Below are 23485 nucleotides of genomic sequence, written 5' to 3'. Positions count from 1 at the left end.
ATTTGAAGCAGTTGCAGAATGGGGGCTTAATAGGTCAGAACTTAACCCAGCGAATTTCATCTTTTTCAAAGACTGATCACTACCAGTGATTTTTTTTATTCCGTTGACATATGAAATGCTTCTAATTTGAAGGAATTTATTGGGATCATTTCTCCATCAAATACTTGTATTGCCAGGATTTTTTTGTGCATACGTGGTATCTAGCTATGTGATATTTTTTTTACCTATCTACATACATACAAAAGATATACAAACATCATATATATATATATATATATATATATATATATATATATATATATATATATACTGCAATGAGAACTTTCAGGCTCTTTGCTATTTTATTCTTTTATTATACACAAATCTGCTAAATGGTCGTACGACAGTTTAGTTTGTCAAAGTTCTACGGACAGTTCTGAACGGTACGATTCGGTTTGTGAACGGTTCGGTTCGGTTTGGGATCGGTTCGGTTCGGTTTGGAAACGGTTCGGTTCGGTTTCGGTTAACCGTTCCAAACCGGTTTAAGTGGCAAACCGAAACCGCGGTTTACGTTTTCAGGAACCGTCCACCCCTACAACAATATACTGATAAGGAGAATCCCCTAAGAAGAGGGACTTAATGGAGTTACGGGGGGTAACTATAAAATTTTAAATAGCAATCCCCATCTTGTTGTAAAGCTAATATCGTGTAGAGGCCAGTTCTGGAAAGTGCTTGTCGCTATCGTGTCTTTATCCATCATAGCGGCCATCCGTAAGTACGGTCGAAGTACTCGTAGTTATCCCTCTTAACTCCCTTAGGTCCCCTCATGAGGAATTTTCCTTATCAGCATAATGTCTTTTGTGTCCCTTCAAGATTACAAAAGGTTTCATGCTTCTATCTGCCTTGGTTTCTTCAGGAGACGGGCCTTAGTGTTATACGTGGAACGTACTTCGACCGTCCTTACGGATGGCCGGCATGTTGGATAGGGACACGCTAGCGACATGTAGTTTCAAAACCTTACCTTTCAAACGAGATACCACACGGTGGAAGTTGCTATTTAAAATTTTGTAATTACCCCCCGTAAGCCCCTTAAACGCACCTCTTGGGGGGTTCACCATATCAGCATAATGTTGTCTTTTATGTTCCTTGAAGGTTACAAAAGGTTTGATGTTTCTTCACAAGATGGGTCTTAGTGTCATTCGTGAAAAGCACTATATATATATTTCCCCTTTTCCCACCGAACTTCCAAAAATCCTTCCTCAGTGGGGCCTTACATAACAAATTCTATGTTCTGTCCAAATTTAAAGCTTTTAACTTAAGCGTTTCTAGCCTAGAAATTGATCAGTCAATCAGGCTTCTTTCTTACTCGTATATTAGAGAGAAAGTACGTGACTAAGCTCATGGTGGGCTTGCGAAAACGGTCGTTCCGCAGATCCACTTGCACTTGCGTGGGTAGTGATATGGTTTCACCAATTATGTGTGCGATGAGAGGCAGGGAGGTTTCAGATCAGACGTCCTCCACACCGTACCAAATGTTAAAATATAAAATAGAAGTATACTACTAGTTTGGCTCGTATACTACTAGTATGTCCACAATGTCCAGGATTTCTCTTCACGGCCCTGCCAACGTAAGCAATAATTCAGCGGAACGACCACCTACCTCTTGAAACCGCACTGTACGACAACACTCAAGCTCCTTAATTACACAAAAGGCGTTCAGCGGCACATCGTCCTGACATTGCACCTAGATTGTTACCACATATAATTATACAGGTCGCGTTGTCCAACAACCTTCAAACTACTAGCAGTATGCCCTCTACAAGCACGTTCTGTGGTCTGAATTTCAATCGAAAAGGACAATGTATATATGTGGTTTCCTTAAATGTGTTTCGAGCAGTTTAACTATGAGAGAGAGATGCAATTATCTATTGACTTATTTACTGAATGTATGTGGTTTAGCCAGCAATGATATACAGAGCAAAAACATTACCAATGAAGACAGCAAAAGATAAAAGATTGAACGTTACCGAAGTGACAATACTGCGATGGATGTGTAGGATATGAAGAAGAGACAGACTTAGGAATGAGAGGATAAGGGGAACAACCAGAAGTATAGAGATGTCTAAAAAGATCCACGAAAGAAGATTGCAGTGGTACGGCCATCTAATGAGAAGATCAAACGAGTATATAGTCAGAAAAGAGTGGGAATGGAAGTGGATGGAAAGAGAGATAGAGGGAGACCGAGAAGGAAATGAATGAATATAGTTAAAAATCATGACTTCAAGGAGACAGGTCTAATAGGGGAAAAATTCCGGGACAGAGCTTCATGGAGACGACTCGTCAGAAACGTTGACCACACATAAGTGGGACACGACAGAGAAAAAGAAGATAATACTCTTCACTGTATTTTCTATTTTTCATGAACATTCAAAATAGTGGAAAACGCAGCGAAAGGCCCTAACAACATGATATTTTTAAAAAAAATATATATTTATATATATGGATGAATATATGATAACGCTCTTTTTTAAAAATGCACTTACCTAACTGGGAACGACGGATCATATTCAAATTCCAATATTTCTTGCGGGTAACCAAGAGAAACCAGTCTTTGCTTTATTAAATTGAATCCCAGCGTTTCATATTCAGGTGACTTGTATTCTGGAAGAAAAATCACACTATTCTTAAGGAAATTTCATGAACAAAACTACAATTGTGATTTCTATTTAAAAAATTAACAATATACCATACATTTCATATTCTATCTATCTATATAGATAGACATATTGTATAAACTAAAAATGCGTCACGCACCACAGAGTATTATTCTATACCGTAGATCAAAACAAAGAGAAAATCGTATATCTCAGTAGACGCAGAGTAAATGGAAATAATATATGTTATTGTATAGCAGCAGTGTTATAAATGAGAGCGTCCGTTTATTAGCTTGTAAAATACAGACACGATATTATTTTCATTTTGGACTGAAATTTAAGCATTCGTATGATTTCGATCATCTGTAAAGCAAATAAGAATTCATATGACGATTCATTTTCAGCACCAAGACGTAGGCCTCTTGTTTAACGTCGAATGTGAATCAAACATACTTTTCCTGGGAATCGAACCTTGGTATCCCATGAGGAAGACGCCTTGCTAATCATACATATCCACGAGAAAGTGGAGGAATTGGCAAGTCTGGCAATTGATCTCTGTAAACTTGAACACGTTGTGGCGCCTTAACAAACATTTTTTTCGTGGAAGAAACTTGTTGATTTACTTTGCAAAAGGTTTCTCTGACCTCTTCAGCAACACGCTGAAGAGCATGGGCCATACAGGTGAAATGAATTAACTGAGGGTAAAAAGAAAACTGTAAGTGCTCTAGCCGCTTCTAACATGTACAGAGAACAAGGACTTTTTCTTCCTGAACTTCTTCCGGCCACAACACTTTAAGACCATCGTTTGCAAAGCGAGCAATCGTAGAATGATTCGTACGTTCCAGCAATTTACTCGTAATAAGATAGGATTTCGATGGAGCATCTTCACTTAACTTTCCAATCACTAAATTTGCTACATAACGTCCCAAAACGTCTGTTGTTTCGTCCACAGAAGTCCAAATATATATGAACTACCTATTTCTACCCTAATGGTATCTATAGCTTCTCTATAACAAACTTCGAGATAACACTTTTGAAGAGTGGATTCGTCAGGAATTCGACGCCCGCAGTACTTCTCCAGAAAAGCACAGTATTTTGGCACTTGAACTTTGTTGCAAGGAATGTTTGCTGCTATCATTGCTTGGTACAAATCTTTGAAAAACTCACTCACTGAATCTTGATGCATTTGTGTCAAGAGTACTTGTTTTTTTGCAGTTTGCAAATTTTTATTTCTTACATGGAGTGCACTTCGTACATGTTGTTCTAACTGAGATTTCATTGAACATCCAATTTTTTATCACACACTTGGCACAACATCATTTTACCGTCCGTAGTAAACGCATCATCGATAGTTACCCACGACCGCAATTTCGCGGATAAAGTTGAGGCAACCGGAGCCATTTCTAACTTCGACGGTCAATACAGAACACGTGCAACTCCAATACTAGAGTACTGTCCTCCTGTCATTCAGTTGAACAAGCGAAGTTCTTTAAAGCTTAGATACCTGCTATGATATTGCCATTGTCGCCAGATTCTTGGAACGAACTCTTGCAGTAAATTCCTGGAAGCACACTAGCATATAGTTTTAACTTGCGGGATTTGCTTTCATCTTTTCTCCCGTCCGACCTCCGATAGCAATCAAATAGACTTCATTTTAGAAATTTCCTGGTCAGTCGCCTGTCAGGCACGTGATCTGTCTTCCTCCAGAGTTGAGAATAAAGGGCGCTGCTAATGTACCCCGGAGGGTGGATTTTTACTTGTTTCCTCATATTTCTTTTGTTATCGACGAAAATTCTGCGAAACATGCTTTGACATATAAAAAAAGAGAGAGATATTTCTCCTTCGGTAAAGAAACGAAAAGATAGACATGACAAAATTGAATCTAGATGCAAGCCTTGCACAGTTGGAGAGTTTATTTATTTTATTATTTTAAATTAAAATTTTAGTAAACGCAAAATTTAAGACAGTTTTATGTAAAAAAAAAAATATGTAGAAAACATAGAAATATATAATACTGATCAAAATATGTAAAAATATGTAATATGAAACTTGAGTTGAAGCACCCTACAGGTCTGAATCACAAACATTTAAGGATTTGACGAACCTACATATGAAGGAAAAAATATGTAATTACATACAAATCCGGACATTAACAATAATTAATTATAGTTCAAATATTAAGTTCCTCTTGGATATTTTATGTTTGTTGGTGAGTTTGTAGGAATCCAGAGATTAAGCGTCCTAGGGTGACAGGGTCCATGGCTCTTGCGGCCAAGCAGTGTGTATGGGTAACTCAGAGAGCACGCGTCCTAGAGAGCGGTAAGGATAAAGGAGCTCTCAAAGACCAGGCGTTCCAGAGAGTGGAAATGATGATCAATTGGTGGAGATTGATGCCTTCTGCGGTGTCTTGGCTTCTTTTACCCAGTAATGTTGCTGACTTCTTTAATCTACATTATTCGACGATCTTTGACAATACCTGACAATGCCTTCTTTGTGGTTGTCGTCTGAAGTTGTTTATAACCAGTATTTGCTGTTGGGAGCACTATACAACTTTGCACTCGCTGCGCAAATAAAAAATGTCTCTGAATATTTTTTTGGGGTTGGAATTTGCACACTGATTGCGGTAAACATTGGAAAAGAAGCACTAGAACACTGAGCACTTATACGAATTTTAAAAAAATGGACTGTTCACTTATGCAACACTGGATATAACACTTTCACCAAAAGATATGAAGATAAAGCTAACAGTAGAAGTGACCAAGTTTATTCTCTGCCCTAAGCAGATCACTAGAATATAGTACATCATCTTCCTCAGAGGAGAACCTGCCGAACCTTTAGCGTTTTCAATTTATATTTATTCACTAGTCACTGATGATAATGACCATACAATATTCTGGCGAGGTCTGCACGTCATTTGGAGATATTAAACGAAGTCCAATGGAATAAGTGTGGAGATCTCGATAGTAGGCTTAAGCTTGATTACGGATCGATTCCTGAGCGTCTATAAAGAATTCAAATAAAAGCATTATGAAGATGGTTAAACTCACTGGTATAATTAGTGAATTCATACTGAAAGAAAGTTTGTCAAATGATAGGCCTGATTTTCTGGACATTTTGTATATAATTTATACGGCAGGATGTCATTGACAATCATGTAGATCGCAGCAAGGAAACGAAAATGTTTTGTTGCTGTCTCCGTGTAGGTTGCTGACTTGATGCAGAAAGAAAAGGAAATACTAAGGTTACAATGTTATTCGTTGAAGGAATTTATAATTATGTAGACAATATGAATACAGGCAGCGTGAGCGAATCGTGGAGGAAAAGTGTGATCGGAAACTGAAGTGACCTGTTTTAGTGTATTTTAATGATAAGTACATGATTTTTATCCCGTTAAAGATTAGCCATATTATATTGTATATCTTTTAGTTCATCTTGTTTTCTCCTTCGGCCTCTTTTCCGTTGCCGCTAAAACTGAGAAGTATGGTCGGCGAGAGTTGCCATGTTTTATCTTCACATATGTTTTTTTCTTATTTTCTTTTTACTATGTAGTTCATCTCTCTTTCTTATGTTTGGTTATCATCATCATAGTAAGGCTTTATTATATCAATCGAGATCTCTAAAATTTTCAGCCATTTGAATTCTGTATAGGTTATTTAATTTGGAGATCACAATCACAGGGCCATAACGGTTCGTCCATTGCTTACATTCGACGTTCTACCGAGATGGGAAAAAAAGTAACACTTTTTGAATAGAATAAAAGGTATTCTGTGTATTATCTGTCAATATATATATATTACTATATGTTACTTCTCGTGAGCCTTCAATAGATTGTTTCACTTTTTCTCGTTATTTTAATTAGATGGTCTCCTTCAGTTTGTAGTTGAGGAGTTCTTTGTAGTTGACAGTCTGAAATCGTGCGTGGCTCTTATCCACGTAATAAAAAGAAGCTTGATTTCTTCATCTCCGAGTCTACAAATGTATTTAGAGCAAATATGATGTACAAGAATAGTTTTTGACTATATTTTGTGAATTTGTTGAAAAAGTATTTTAATGTATTCTGTAATTTTGTTAGAAAATTCGACCAGACCTATATTTTGCATATTAAAAGCAGAGCAGAATTTAAACTCAAGATCATATATTTTTGCTAAATTTGGAAGTTTCTTCGCTTTTGTATTGGATGTTGCTCCAAATATAGGTAGCGGAAGGTGCCGAATCGTAATATGTCTTCGAGTGAAAATTGTTCAATTGTATTTTCCATGATGTTATTAACAGGTTTCTCACTACAATACCAGTGTTTGTTTCTGTACCCACTAGAACATATTTTGCCTTTCCTTCTTCAGTAGGAAATGTCCCTAGGGCGTCAAAGATCCATCATTCGCCTATAAGATCGGGTGGGTGGTGTAACAATTCTGCTTTTTTTTTTCGATAATTTTTGAGTAACTGACACTATTGACACCGTTTGATTTTAAAAGCTAGATATGACTATGTTTGGCATATAGTATTTGTTAAAAGCAGTCTTCTATGTTTTGCCAAAGAAACAATGAGGCGCTAACGGATGTTTGTGTATCAATTCGAATCATTGACTTGCTAAACTTTTGAGTATGCATAAAAAGTGAAATGTAATCTTTAAGTTTTACGTCCCATGGTTATGCCAGCTAGGCTAAAAGAGATGGTGATGATAAAGAAATGGTGGAATGAAGAAAGAGGGAGGAAACTCATGCACACGGTGCTTGTCCACCACAAAGTTCACTTGGTGCTAGCTGGAATCGAACCAAGGACCCCATGCACCAGAGGTGAACCCTCTACCACTGAGCCACTGCAGCCCTCGTATACATAAGAGATGGAGTAACCCTAATTCTGGATGTTTTTCCATACAGTAAAGCAGATTCTTTTAAGCAGAAGTATTTAGCAGCTTCTAGTGTAGAATTTCTTGTAGATTCTTTCCCTTCTAAAACTGCAATTATATCGTCGTATGAGTCATCCTTGCGTAGTTCCCGCAAAATTTCCAAAGGTTGCTGGTGATTTATTTGAAGAATGGGATTTTCTATCGTATTGAACGATGAGCATGCAAATCTTCAGGTGCTTGGTTTACATGTGTTGTCTTGATTTTATCCATCTTCGTTTATCTCTAACCGACTAAACTAATTCTATGGCCTATGGAACCCGGAGGTTCAATGCCGCGTTCACAAAAGCTCCCCGCTGACTTCTATCCTTAGCCAATTGGATCCAGTTTCTACTTTGTATTCTTATTTCTGCGAGATCCATCTTAATGTTGTCCTCCCATCTACGCCGAAGTCTTCCTAATGGTCGTTTTCCGGTTGGTCTTCCAGTTAAGATTTTGCAAACGTTCCTACTTTCTTCCATCCTGACTACATGACCTGCCCACCTGAGCCTCCAAGACTTGATGACCCAGACATTGTTGGGTAAATCGTATAAATTATGTAGTTCATCGTTATGAAGTTTCCGCCATTCCCCATTCGCATTTCTCTTGGGTTCGAATATTCGTTTCAAGATCTTGTTCTCAAATACTTTCAATCTATGTTCTTCCTTCCGAGTAAGCGACCATGTTTCACAACCATACAGAACCATACCATACAACCATACCTCCCAGGCATCATTATCGTTTTATTTATTTTAAGCTTCAAATTCCTCGACAGAATTCGCGACAACAAGAGATTTTGAACTGAATAATAACACCGACTAAGATAAGCTAATGCTCTTTACCTTCTATATGACAAATTTCGAAATTGTGTTTAGCTGAAAAGGTACATTTGCTTACTATGTCAACCTGGCTGTTTAGTGAAGTCAGGCATTTCGCGTCTACGAATAATATAAATTTTCGATTAACTAGAAAATATCTAAATTGGCATAAAGCATTGATGATTCCGTCCTATCCTTTTTTGCCAAACGGAACTTAATTTCGGCAGTTGCAATTTGAAACAACTTTTTGTCCGGCTGTTCGTGGGTTGTAGCAAGCCAAGAGTCCTCCGACATGAAATGTCCTGACATTTGAGTACACTCAAATATATAATTTATGTCCTGTTTTAATTTTTCGAATAATTCATCATTTGCTGAATTCCATTTAAATTTTGAAATTTTGGTAAGAAGTTGCTGAAATGGTTCATTTTCGTATTAAAATCCTTAATGTGACTCCGGAGATAGAGCAAAGCCCTATAAATTTTTATGAATTTTTTTAGTAGTTGGTTTCTTAAAGTTCCTAATTTTATTAACAATTAGGAATTTTAAGGGTAGTGAGATTGGCCGTAAAATAATGAATCACCTGTGATAATTCCACGTAGTCTCTCTTCTTATCTCCTGGACCGCTTTCAGAGAACGGAAACGCTTCTGTATTGTTTGAGAAGTGCTATCTTCTGTAAGAAGTTTCGTTGAAATTATAATGCTGGAAAGTGAATATTATGCTGCTCTGTGACCAGTGTTCGAAGTGGGAAAAAAAGCAGAGGCGGTATATTTTATTATGATTTTGATTCAACATACCGGCTACTTAAATATTGTCTTGATCACTGAAAAACCAGAGACGGTATGTTCTCATTACTGAAAAACCAGAAGCGGCATGGCATACCACCGCATACCGTCTCACTTCGACCACTGTCTGTAACCTCTGGCATGGGATATCGAATGACCTTAATTTTCTTCGAAAATATGCGTTAATCGGTTCATTTTCGCTCTGTTGAATTTGAAAAATTTCAAATTCTGCTTTATAAGCTGATAGCTTTCGACGATATAACGAAATTAATTTTTGCTTTAGTTGCTCTAAGTGAAGTTGTTAAATTGATTTTAAGTTTGTAATTGCAATACCAAATCAAGAGCTACTACATCCTCCAAATACACGGGAAACCATGATTGGAGTATGGCCAAACGATCGAATAACATGAAAGAACAATCAGGATCGTCTATTATGTGACCAGAATACTTTGTTAAATGAGTAGGCCCTATGTTAAAAGGTAGTCGGAAGCCTGTCTCTGTCATAGTGTTTTCGTTATCTAAATACGTATTCATGTTTGAACGAGTTATCGGCATAAAATACTTAACAGCCAAACGAATCAATTTGTACCTTTCTAAAGAAATACTACATGAATGTAGCAATGTTTCTTGACAATACGATTTCTATAATACTGTTTCGTATTACAGTACACTAATACACTTAACACACTGATGTGCTGATATTGGTAGTGAAACACGTGTGTAAAAAATTTCTAAGTCCCTCTTTGTTAAAAATAGTGTTCCATAGGAAAGTCCTAACGAAATGTCTGTCGGAAAGACGCCGACGCTTCTACCATGTAAAATTCAGTAGTAACAGACAAACAATTCTACAGGTACCGTTAGGTACTATAATTAATATAGAAAGTAATGGTCTGTGTTGGCAGTCGGTTGGGTTAGGTTATTAGGGTTTGATGACCTGGTTACGTGTATTGGAAAGTTGTTATATTTCTGTTTTTAGTTGTGCTGACATGGAAAGGTCATGTGTTCTTTTTCGAGTTTGTATACGTGTCTGTAGAGACTTTATACTGGGTATTTTTAAAAAATAATAATAATGGAAATTTGAATTAAATCTGTTGATACGTCATTTTGAGAGAATAAAAGATTACACGAACAATATGTGAGAGAGAATAAAAAAAGATATTCTCCTAATATATTTAACGGTTCGATTTCTATGAAATCTTATAAAGTGGTAGGAAATTATTTTATTTGTTAAAAATAAGAAGCTCAGAACACTTATAATGTGTGATACGCACTGGGATCGAACCCGGGACCCTTAGCACCAGAGGTGAACGCTGTATTGTACGGGGATTGAATATGGTACCCTTAGCACAAGAGATGAACGTTGCATTGTACGGGGATTGAATATGGGACCCTTAGCAACAGTGGTGAATGTTGTATTGTACTGAAAATGAGCCTGGTACCCTTAGCACAAGAGATGGGAGGGAAATATTTATTCATGCGTGACTTTTTAATTTGTTGGATCGTATGCATAGCATACTCGGTGAGCGTGGTAAAACCTCGTGTACGGTATGATACACTAAGATGGTACATATACAGAGCGTGGTTTCCGTACGTCTGTTGCTGATGAACTTAAGACATGAACTGAACTTTTCGCGCGCTTTTGGAAACCCGGTTGGGTAGGAGTAATGATGTGTACATGCTAAAACTTGAATTTTAATACAAAGGAAGACCGTTGACACGTTTGGTAAACATTACAGAATACCGCCAGACTGATAGAAATAACTTTGGCGCCGCAGTAGGTGAACAAAAGGAAGATTGCGGACGTGGGAGATAAACATCACAAATTGGGGACAGACCAATAGAAATAACTTTGGTGTCGTGGTAGATCCACAAAAAAGACATTGTTGGTGAAAACATAAAAGAAAGATTGCACACGTAGAACATTAGAAATTGGGGACAAACTAATAGAAATAACTTTGGCGATGTCGGTGAAAACATAAAAGAAAGATTGGTGACTTGGAAGATAAACATCACAGGTTGGAGACAGACTAATAAAAATCAAGTTTTATGATAGTTTGTTAATAATGAATACAAAGAAAGTTTTTACATTACGAATGGTAGAACATATGAGGTTATTGAACGCGAATGCAAAAGAACATTCACCTATTGAATGATGATCATGTTGAAACATGAAGGGATGTTAAATACGATTGCAATAGAAGATTGTTATATTATTGTAATAATAATGAATGAATGAATGCAAATACAAAGATAGTTTGTGGCATCGTTATTTTACGTGGACAATATGCTGGTGTATGTAGGGTCGATGTATTGTTTACATGAATAATAATAGAAGTTGTAAATAACAGATTTTATTTTAAAAGCATGTAAACTATTTATTTACACGTGATGTATCTAAATCTGCACATAGATGACAGATGATTAAATAGTACGCCTTATGAATACCGTTGTAAAAATGGGAGGAATGATTTTACCAAAGTGAAAATACCAAATGTTGATATTTTAAAAGATTATATGAGAACATGTTTGCTATTTCTATATTTATAAAAATTCCATAGAGAATTGGAAAAGTACATATGAAAATATTTTAATTGGCGTGGTAGGACTGTTTGAAAAATGTTTAAAGTATCACGTGATATGATGTTATTGATAAAGTTTTCCTTATATACTGGGTGTGAAGAGAAGACTGGTATAGTATCGTTATGGAGTCGATTCAGAGTCAAGTACAGCGAGAAATTCAACTTTGCAACGAAGTAGATTGGGATTCTACATTTGACTTTGTAGAATCTCCAAGGAAAAAGTTTAAAACTGCGAGAGATTTACCAGATATATTTATTGACGAGGAAACTCAGTATTTTTCTCCAGCTTCGCCAGTATCCTCAGAAATTATTATAGAGGAAGAAATTATTGACTTAAGAGAAGATCCAGTATTAATCCCATCATCTCCTGTTGGAGTGAGGACATCTTTACCAACACTTCCAGCATCCTCGTCATTATTAGGAGTAAAAAACATTCAACCACCATTTTTAAAGTGGACACTAGATAGTAAAGAAGAAGAAGAAAGAACACCATCACCTGATTTATTTACCGCAAAAGAAGAGGAGGTGGATGGAGAAGAAGAAAGAACACCTTCACCTGACTTATTTAGTGAAGAAGAGGAGGAGGATGAAGAAGAAGAAAGACTACCTTCACATGACTTATTTAGTGAAGGGGAGGAAGAAGAAATTTTGCGATTATTTGACGAACTGGACGAGTGTAAACCCGACACACTACAGGCAAGTGTTACACCTTCACTTTCACCACCACCACCACGGAGCCCTTAGACTTATCAATGAAGAAGAAGAACGAAGAAGAAGAAAAGTGTAAGTGTACACAAGTGTTTGTGGATGAAAAGTGCATCAAAAACACTATTTTAAATTGGAACCCTAATTGTGTATTATTATGTGAGGGTTGTTTTTTTGACTGTCCGCAAGAAATGTCTCACCGCTGCCTTTTTATGGACATTGAAGCTTTAGAAACAGAGACATGGTTAATTTTTATTAAAGAAAATGTGAGAAAAGAACTTTATAACATATTTCAAAACTCACATAGAATGTGTGTAAATACAATCATATTTGAAGAAGAATATTTCAAATTAATAAGAAACCCAAGATATTTGAATGAATTAGTAAATATTCTATTATCAAAAAATAAGAAATATTAATTTTCGGTGATTCTGTATATATTGTCTAACTTTTATGTAATATTATTATTATTTTGCTTGTATATTATTTTGATTGTATATATATATTATTATTTTCCTTGTATATTATTTGCTTGTATATTATTATTTTGATTGTATATATTATTATTATTATTATTATTATTATTATTATTTGCTTGTATATTATTTTGCTTGTATATATAATATTACCGAAATAAATATATACGAATTTCATTTCTTGATTCTTATTTAATATTAAAACTTTCCTAAATAAAAGGTATTATTGACATTTTACAAGGTGAAACTCCTTTATGCTTTCTATCGTTTACTTTTTTGGAAAAGCGTTTAAAATTGGTATTTGATGAGTGTTTTATATTTTTTACTAATACTTTGAAGTATTTAAAAGTTTGATGAGTATTTTACATTGACAAGTTTGCGATTTTTGAAAACATAGTTTCTTGTAGCTGCTCTTACGACTTTTTAATTTTAAAAACGAGTTTGTGTAACAAACGAGAGAATAAATAATCGAGCGTAGCTGCTTTTACGACTTTCTAATTTTAAAAACGAGCTTAGTTAGTATTTTCGAAACAAATAATTAACACGGAACTTCTAATGAAGTGATTGAACAAAAAAAGCAAATGAACGAATAAATAATTAATATTTCGGAACATCTTTAGTATGTTCACACGAAGTGTTCGAGTAATTTATTAGGAGCTTTTTAATATTTCAGAATGTAATTCCTCTGAGGTTCTTATGGAAGCGATCCATTATTAAAATTAACCGACTTTGCAATGGCATAGGAGAATATAAAACAGAAACTGATTTAATAACGAATTTAAAAAACTCAGTAATATTATAGTATGATTTATATACTTACAAAATGCAAAAAGTTTTCACATACATGCAGAAACTAATTTTACAAACGCGAATCCTAACATGCAGAAAGTTTTTTCACATACACGTGATATAAATGTCGAAAAGTGTTTTTTTCAAAAACAAATAATTAACACCAATTTTAAAAAACGAGTCTGTGTAAGTGTTATTTTAAATAACACGAACCAATAAAAAAAAGAATTTTTTCTAAGTTTCGCAGCGCAGCTGCTCTTACGACTTTCTATAAGAAAGGAGAATATAAAAATAAGATACGAACCAATAAAATATTTTAAAAACGAGTTTGTGTAACAAACGATTTATTTTACAAGTTTACAGCGTAGCTGCTCTGAGCTTGTACACCAAGCGATCCGTAAAAAATATGAAGTGATTGAACAAAATTAAAAGTGAAAATGTAATTTTCAAAAAATGAAAATGCAACTTGTCAAACGTGAAAATGTAACTTGTTAAACGAAAAAAAAAACTGCAAGTTACGAAAATGTAATTTTCAAAAATTTTTAGAAATGCAAGTTACGAAAATGAAAATGCAAGTTGTCAAAATGAAAATGCAAGTTGTGAAAATGCAAAACCGTAAACTAAAAAATGTGAAAAGCGTTTTTCACATGCATGCAATATAAAATGCACAAACAAATTTTATGTAGGCGAATCATAACATACGGATTTTTGTTAAAGTTCTAATTTCATGAAAAAATTTTTTAAAGAATTTTTCCCTACGTATAAATTGTAAGTCATATTTGAAACATAGTTTACTTTTACACTGTAAGTGTATTGAAAAAATTTTCGCGTTGAAGTAAAATATATAAGATGTGTAAGGAAATAAATAAAACATGTAATATAAAATGAGAAAAAATTTTATTTACAAATTTCAATAATATATATATATATAGTTTACATACAGATACATTCCTTGATATATTGTTTAATACAATCTATATTTATATTAGTATATGCACAATTACATACTGGCCAATTTATTGCTGAAAGTCTTTTATCACTTGCTTTTGTTAATTTATACACATTGTTTTTATTATTATTTTGTAATTGATTACCAGAAGAGTTTTTATTTTCCATTATTACTATTTCTTATGCATATTATAATGTAAATCTTTTACTAAGAATAACTCTGTAATTAACTGAATGTTATCTTTGTTTAATAAAATGTTATATAATGTCCATGTAAATTCCCAATCATCAATTTCAGTATCACAATGCACTCTTGCAAATTCTTCATATAAATCATCAAAAGTTTGTCCGCTTACCATTGTACGCCATGCATTATAACATAACATATTATAGTCCGAAGTAATACAATCGTGTTCTTCTATTTTGCTCCTGTTTTGAAAACACCCATAACACAAAAGTTCTCGTGGTGGTTTCCAGCGATCAATACACATTAATACACATTGTTCTTTTATAGAAAAAGAAGAACATTGATATTCGCAATTGTCATATGTATTTAGGAAACGACATTGGTACTCACAGTCTGGATTGTTGATACACATCTTTATCGTGCTCAAGATATGCTTCTCTTAAGTCAGAAATATGATAATCATTAAACGTGATTTCTTGATATGAATAATTAAATTTGTTTATAAGATGGGGAATAATGTTTACATCTATATATTTCACATGAATCTTTAGATAATGTTTTAATATTTGATCACGTGTTGATTTCTTGATTAGGAAATTCCACACAATAGTATTTAATTCTTCATCACTTTCACTTACACATTTATGATCAGTTTCTTTCTCACTACGATTCGCACAGCCTTCACAAAGTAATGGTTCAGAAAGTTTATATTTTTCTAGTAACTGTTTTACACAAACTTCATTTACTTCATTAGGAGTACAACCACACTCCACACCATTGAATATCAGAATATCATTAGAAATTGTATTTTGATTTACTACTACAACTTCCTCTTCAAAGGGTATTTCATTTGGGTATCTGAAATTTCGTCTATACACAGCATCGTCTATGGTAATTTCCTGTGTTGGATAAATAATCCTATATTTTTCAGCGTCTTCTTCAGGAATGTCAGGATCATTTGGATGTACAAGAATAATTTTCTTTTGTTTTTCAAGTTGAAAACGTTTTTCACGCGGTGAAATGTATTTAGATTTTACACATTCACTTTGCAATAAAGAAAGATTGGTTTCAATTTCACCTTTTCGTTTTTTATTATTATGAGATGAAGAACCAGAATTTGTTTTTTGCTTTTTAACTGCGGAAACAGATTGCTTTTGACTGTACATTGTAACAACGTATCACTTCCTTTATATGATTTACTACAGCTATACGCATGCGCGCTTTTATATTATAATTGTGACATGCGCGAAGACCAAGTACAAGTATACATACGCATCTGACATGCGCGAAGACCAAGTACAAGTATACATACACATCTGACATGCGCGAAGACCAAGTACAAGTATACACATGTATCTGACAGGCGCGAAAATCTAGTACGAGTATGCGCACGCATAGAATTTATATTGTTATGTCTAAATACATCGTGAAAAGAAATAGGTGTAATTATATAAAGTTTTTTCATACCATTATTATATCATTAGAACATTTATATGTAATAATAGACATGTACGTGATTTGTTAGGGATGAAATTAATAATAATATTAACAATTTCATACTTTGTAACTCATTTACTAACACTTAGTGTTTGCTAAAGCAATCTTGGTACAAACGATATATATATTGAAAAATAAATAAATAAATAAATAAATTATGATATCAGAGAAAACAAGATTGGATTGTAATTCATGTGCTTACAAACTTAGTAATTCAGATAGTTTGTTTAAAGACTATGTGAATTCTTTCCTTCAAATGAAGCAGGAATCTTCAGGATTTCCTGTTTGGTGCAAAACCAAAGGAGACAAGCAAAAATACATTAAAGAGTATCATGCCCATGAGGGCATTCAATTAAATCATAGCAATATCAGGAAGAACCCAAGATTGAGGTATATCTCCAAGATATTCCTTAATTCGCTTTATGGGAAAATGTGGACAAAGAACGGACTTGTTGCAATTCGTGATTGTATTATCTATGGGCACAACAATACGAAGTACAAAGCGTATTACCCATTGGAGATAAACATCTTATTCTTACGTATCACAATACAGAGAATAAGAACAAACCATGGAAATTTTCAAACCTTGTTCTTGTGGCGTTCAATACGTTATGGGCACGGTTAAAACTGTATGACCTATTGACATTAGTAGGACCTAAAAATGTTTTGTACTGTGACACGGTCAGCATAATGTTTGTACAACACCGTGATGAGAAATCTCCGCTTACATTAGAGCCCTACTTGGGTGAACTAACCAACGAAGTAAAAGAGCGGTGGGAAATAGACAAATTTATAAGTTTTTATTATTATTATTATTTCATTAGAAGAATACATTATTTCGATTACAGATGACTTCTACAAATGTAAACGAACTAACTCAATTGTTAATCATGGCAAAACGTTTCGGATATGAAGCATCCGAAGTTGTTTACTACAGATGGAAAATGATAGTAGATAAATTTCATAGCAATGGGTGCATGTACGTAGTTTTGAGTAGAAACGAATTTTTTGGAAGCGTTTGGTGAATAGTTATTATTCTAAGGGTGTGCGTGTACCCAATGAAAAATATTATCAAATGTTAACAGAGTTATTAAAACAATTTAAAGGAAGACGTTATTTTGGCATCCTGTGAAACCGCTGCTGATATTTCTGATTTATACCAGTGCGGATTTTTCCACAAAGATGATATAAAAAATCAGGATTGTAAAAAAAAGTTAAGCAGCATGTAAAACAGCTCACTTATTTGTTAAGGACAATGCTAAACTACTATTAGGCAAGCTTACCACGACCAAGTTTTCCTAGTTCTGGGGAACCTAAGAACTAAAATGGGTTTTTTCAAGAAGTACCTAAGATAATGGATGCATCAGAATTTGAAATAGTAAAGAGTATATCATAAACATATGTTTACTTTGGGTTAAAAGGGGCAGAAATAACCATTAAGTGTATGGAATCGAAGAAGACCAGGAAAAATATATACGAAATCTGTTTGATTTCGGAATGACCCATACAATAAAGGGATGTTGACAAGAACACCTATATAGGAATAACTATCGAGAGCACTACCTTAAACTTAAAACAATGTACATAACATGACGTCCTAAAAAGGAATTGAACCCGGAGGCCCTATTCTCCATAGTGGAAAATACCCTCAATAGCAATGAGAAAATTTTAATCGAAGGTGCATCTCCGTAAAGGAAGAGGAAAAAAGGTGGATTGTAAGATCCACATTGTTAATCCACGCAAGGGAAGGTGTCGAACCCGTGGATCGGGCAAATATGAGGAATATACAACTATTTTGGAAAAGTGTACCATCCCATTAAACAAGGACATATAATGTCTTTCTAAGACTATCATCCTCGAAAAGGCTAGGGCCGATCAAAAATATGAATTGTATAAATTAAAAAAAAACAATCCTAAGCGATTGTTGAAGCAAACTAAGGATTTGTGTGATGATGTTAATGTTACTATTGAGCATCGAAATGGATGTACTATTAATGATGTGAAAAAATTTCAACAATACCTGGCACCCAAGTACCAAATCATTGTCTTTGAAAAGAAACTTAATAGTCGTGAATTTTATGGAATGTATCCAGAAATAAAGGGTGGTAAGCAAATATATTTATTGTACAAAAGATAATTACTACCAATTAATAACTAGTGTACGTAAACTTTTGGGAGCCGAAGGCTTTTGCGAATATTGTTTGCAAAAAGTACAATAAAAAAAATCTACGATTTATTATTATTCAGCAATATGAAGCTTGTATAAAGTCTTCATTTATTCAGCAATATGAAACAACTTTCACGATTTATTATTATTCAGCAATATGAAGCTTGAATAAAGTCTTCATTTATTCAGCAATATGAAACAACTTTCACGATTTATTATTATTCAGCAATATGAAGCTTGTATAAAGTCTTCATTTATTCAGCAATATGAAACAACTTTCAATAGTTTATATTGGTTTTTTTACACGATTTTTTAAAAAAATTTGTATTGTGTTAATTAGTTTTCAACTCATTCACATAAATATTTGAAGAAATGTTTAGTATGATAGCACTGCACTGCACTACACAGTAACTATTTTTTTCTTAGATATTTACTTGAGTAAGATTTACTTGTAAGGTTCACAGAAAAAAAAGCATGGCAAATTGTGCCTTTTTACAGTTTGTACATGTAATATACCTACAGAAGAGTAACATTTTCATCCATACGTCTTCATATTTTTCAATCACAAACACTATCACTATCACTTTGTTTTTCATTCCAAATTAAGAATTTCTTAAAATCTTTCTGCAAAAATATTTCTATCAGTTGATTAACAAATGTATCATTATGAATGGCATCATCATATATATGAAAAAACTGTTCTAATTTATTAAAAGTATTGTCGTGCATTTTTTGAAACGTATACCAAATTTCGTTTTGTGTGTCCATATCCATAATAACACTTAGTACTTTTGTTTTCAATATATTTTTATGTAACAGAATACAGTCATGGTTTATTGCGTCTTTCAATCCATGTGCACACCCACTGCAAAGAAACATACTTCTTCTTTTAGATTCCCACATTTGAAAAGCATTTATTAAGCACTGAATGGTTATGTGAATATTATCGCAGAAACAGACCAATACGTTTTCAGCATTAGACATTTTTCAGTTCGACAGAGTAAACGAATTATATAATAGTTCACAACGTAGTTGCTCTTACGACTTTCTATAAGAAAGGAGATTATAAAAATAAGATACAATCCAATAAATAAGTTGAATTTGCTACGCAAATGAACCAATAAAATAAAATAACACGAACGAATAAAATAATCACACTGTAAGTGTTCGAGTAATTTATTACGAGAGGTTAAATTAATATGAAGCGATCAAACTAAAATAAAAAAACACTAGCCACAAATATCTTCATTGACCACCATACAAAGAAGAAATCTTTTCATCGACTACAAACAGTACAACAATATTTATATGTCGCTTTCTTAACCGCGGTATTTATACTTTTCACCGTGGGATGTAATGACATGTTTGAATTAACCAATGAAAACAGGTTTGAACAAGTTTAAGGTAAACCTCAAACTCATAGTTTCCACCCCCTATTAGTTTTAGATACTATTCTTTTATCCAAATTAACTTGAATATTTCATCTTTGCATCAGTTTTACAAGCGACAAAGTCACTCAGACTGTTTACTGCGCGTGCTTGAATTTCTATATATTCACATTGAAAGCAATAATTAGAAATCACGATACCTGAAACCCCAATAGCTCCTTTTGTATTTACTTGTCTTTTAATTAGCCTGTTGGATTCCAACGTGTCGATAAATAATGCTTTTAAATCCTTTTTTTAAAAATATACTTTTGGTTATTTTACATTTAAGACATGGTGGATTACTTCCTTTTGTGACAACTTTTAGCAACGAGTGGTGCTATCTTATCTACAGAATACTCAACACTTGAAAAATTTATTACTGTTGTTATCATAAGACAATAATTATTGAACTTTCGCTAAATATGTTTACAGATAAAGTATTGCGTACAATAGGGAGAAACAAAATGCTATCGAAAATTCGCCAAATGTTAAGGATTCTTGTAGACAATCCATGTAGTAAGTTGTGAATATATGTTAAAACTGAAGCCTACATTATGTATTTGATCAGTGCTAGAAATCCCTGTGAATTTTCATTAGGTATGCTATATGTTAAAAGCTTAGGAAAGAAAAAAAACTAACACCAACTTTTGCAATGGCAAAGGAGAATAAACTGTTTCACAAACTTCTTATGTTTGAAGTTTCATGAAACTAAAATTTATTTGTACAAGTAATCACTGATTTATTTCCTATTTATTTGTATTCTTTTTTCATGTCTATATGACATATATTCAAAGATCATTTACTTATTTAAACAGGTTTTTTATGTCGATGCGTTAGGTTATATATCTCTATTGTATTGAATTAGATTCAATCTCCCAACATGACCCTCCTCCTCTTTGCTAAACGGATAGCGTCCATGTTATCGGTGGTAACAGACCATAGTCATGTAGAAAATCATCATCATTTTATTTACACTTTTCTTCACGAACAATAACTTTGTAAGATTATATAAAATACCCATTACTGTTCAAAGGGGAGGTCAACTAAACTACCACCTTTTTCCTATCATTTCATTTAACCACTTGTTTTTTAAAAAAGAAGGCCAGTAGAAACAATTTTCAGTTCAAGTTCCTGAAAACAACCATCTTTTAGTATGTATTAATCTTACTTATTTGACACACAGTTGTTCATTAATTTTACTTATGTACTGTTCAAAACAGAAAAGATTTGTTCAAAGTTTTTTCAAAGATTTGATAATAAATCTATAAGTACGTTAGCCATAGTTCACTATTGTTTTCTTATCGAGACCAAACTTTTATTCTTTCATAACAGGTCCCTCCCATGATTCACATTTAATTTTAACACTTTTGAAAATACAATTTCCTTGAGCATCCAATAAAATAAAATAAAATTATATGGATTACTATGCTGACAAAGTTTCAATGTTTAGTTTTTTCAGTGCTAGTTGGTTTCTACAGTTAGACTTTTCTTCATTAGGTATTCATTTATCAATATAGGATTATAATGGCTTAATGATAAAGCAGTCATTTTCACTGCTTAGGATTCCTGGTTCGATTACCGTTTACATCAATTATTTCATTTCTCATAGCAGAGCCATAAGGGTTCAGTGGTAAGTCGTTCATTTCCACTGTTTAGGGTTTTTTGGTTCGATTACCGTTTGCATCAATTATTTTATTTCTTATAGCGGAGCCATAAGGGTTCAGTGGTAAGTCGTTCATTTCCACTGTTTAGGGTTTTTGGTTCGATTACTGCTTGCATCCATTATTTCAACATTTTTTATGACATTAAGTTTGGATTTATTTCTTATAAATTGTGCTGAACAAACAACGTGTTCTCCCACTTCTTCATTCCACCAATTTCATAACCTTTTCTAAAGTGATCCGACATAATCGTGGAACTCACAGATTTCATTTATTATTCAAAATAATTTCATAATTAAGCGTACACAGATACCATAGTAAGTAAGTAAGTAATTTTTATTTCTAAGAAACAATTTGCTATTTAATCTTTACAATTATTCAGAGTTCGATTCCATGTTGCACAAAGAAAATATTCTGATGGCAGCATTAAGTATCTAAACTGAACTAAAGTTCTTCTTTGGGAATTGCGGTGGGTTAGTGGTCACCTTTAGTGCTTGCTGTCGATCCTAGGATGCTCCAATTATTTAAACATTTTATGACAAGTATTTGTGTTTCACAGGGCCGCTTTTTATATAGTTTCTAAGAGACAACAAATCACCGTAGCCTAAGTGTAGTGGACTTCATTTCATCCAAATAGATAATGGTATGCCAATTAACATATATGTCATTCTACACTGAAACCCTTTATTTATATTTACCTTAAATAGTTGGACATTATCGTGTTTTTGCACAAAATTTTATATAAAATCCCGTTGGTCGCAAATCCACAGCTTCAAACCCAAAAGAAATACCTAGTTAATTATTCAAGGAATGAAAAACTGTTCTCAATGTATGTTCCCTGCTACCAACTACATTTTAGTGTTCACAGAAGAAAAAGTATTCAAATTCTCTAACTTGCCTGCATAAAATAAGTTGCTCTGAGTAATTTATTAGGAGAGTATCTTTTATTCTCTTACATATTCTTCGAACATCTTATACAAGTGAGAGAATAAAATAAATTCATTCACTCATCTTAAACGGATTTAATCAAAAAGTAAAAATTCAGACTTTTCTTTCAGTATACTATCATTTAATAGCAACAACTAATTAGTAAACGAAAAATGTTGTTGTTGTTGATTTAATTCTTATTTATGGACACCAGCAAATATCTCATTAAGCTTGTTTCACCCTACAACTATGTATATTGATTAAAAAAATAAATAAATAAATAAATAAATAAAAGGAAAACTCAAGTACAATTTGATACTGAAGGGAAATCAGATTAGTTATGATAGCATAATTAAAATCTTTTCAATTGAAACTGTTAACTAAATAGTGCAACGTACTGAAAAGCATAAAGATTTTTCCTGGTTTTTTTAAAAATTCTAACAACAATTCTTATTCTGAAAATATCTTTTCTATGCTTCGAAACGTTACTGTTAATAAAAGGTATCTATAAGTTCAATATGACACGGAAAAAAAAGTTAGACATTTTTTATGACCTTTGTTAGGTAGGTTTTAAAAATTCAAAGGAAAGGAAACTCAAAATTTACCCATTCACCCAAAAACATGATTTATTTACATTATATTTACAAGTATTTTACAAAAATTTTTCTTTTAGTTTTTTTATTTTTTGAAGTCGTTCCCATTTATTATACGCGGCTATAAAAACAGCGTCTTCCCCATCTTCTAATATCAATAAATCATCATTTCCCCCCTCCCCCACTGGTGCTGCTATTGGTCTCAATGGGATCACTTCCTCTTCTACCATTGGTTCCAATGACGGTGCTGGTATCTGTTCCACTTCTTCCACCAGTATTACTTCTTTCGGTAGGTCATCCACCACTGGTAAATATCTTTTTTGCTTGTTTTTACTTAACTTATTCTCCCCTCTCTTCTTCTTCTTTTCCTTCCTTCAACCACATCCAATAATTCTTCCATCTTATTAAACCAC

The 23485-nt window shown here is 33.5% G+C and overlaps 1 protein-coding gene across 9 annotated transcripts in view; it reads right to left on the bottom strand.

Moving 5' to 3' along the window:
• The window catches only part of Nt5b (5' nucleotidase B), a 267108-nt gene that overhangs the window by 55904 nt on the left and 187719 nt on the right, over window positions 1-23485 (bottom strand). For all 9 annotated transcript variants that reach the window (XM_081766538.1, XM_081766522.1, XM_081766548.1 and 6 more), the window contains one exon: window positions 2523-2640. In XM_081766538.1, coding sequence (XP_081622664.1) covers window positions 2523-2640 — 118 coding nt within the window. The remainder of the gene's footprint in view (window positions 1-2522; window positions 2641-23485) is intronic.

The sequence above is a fragment of the Thermobia domestica genome, chromosome 1 (genome assembly GCF_964235325.1).
Source record: "Thermobia domestica chromosome 1, izTheDome1.hap1.1, whole genome shotgun sequence".
NCBI classification, from domain to species: domain Eukaryota; kingdom Metazoa; phylum Arthropoda; class Insecta; order Zygentoma; family Lepismatidae; genus Thermobia; species Thermobia domestica.
Note: the sequence above shows the minus strand (reverse complement) of the source record. Positions and strands in the feature narration are given on the sequence as shown.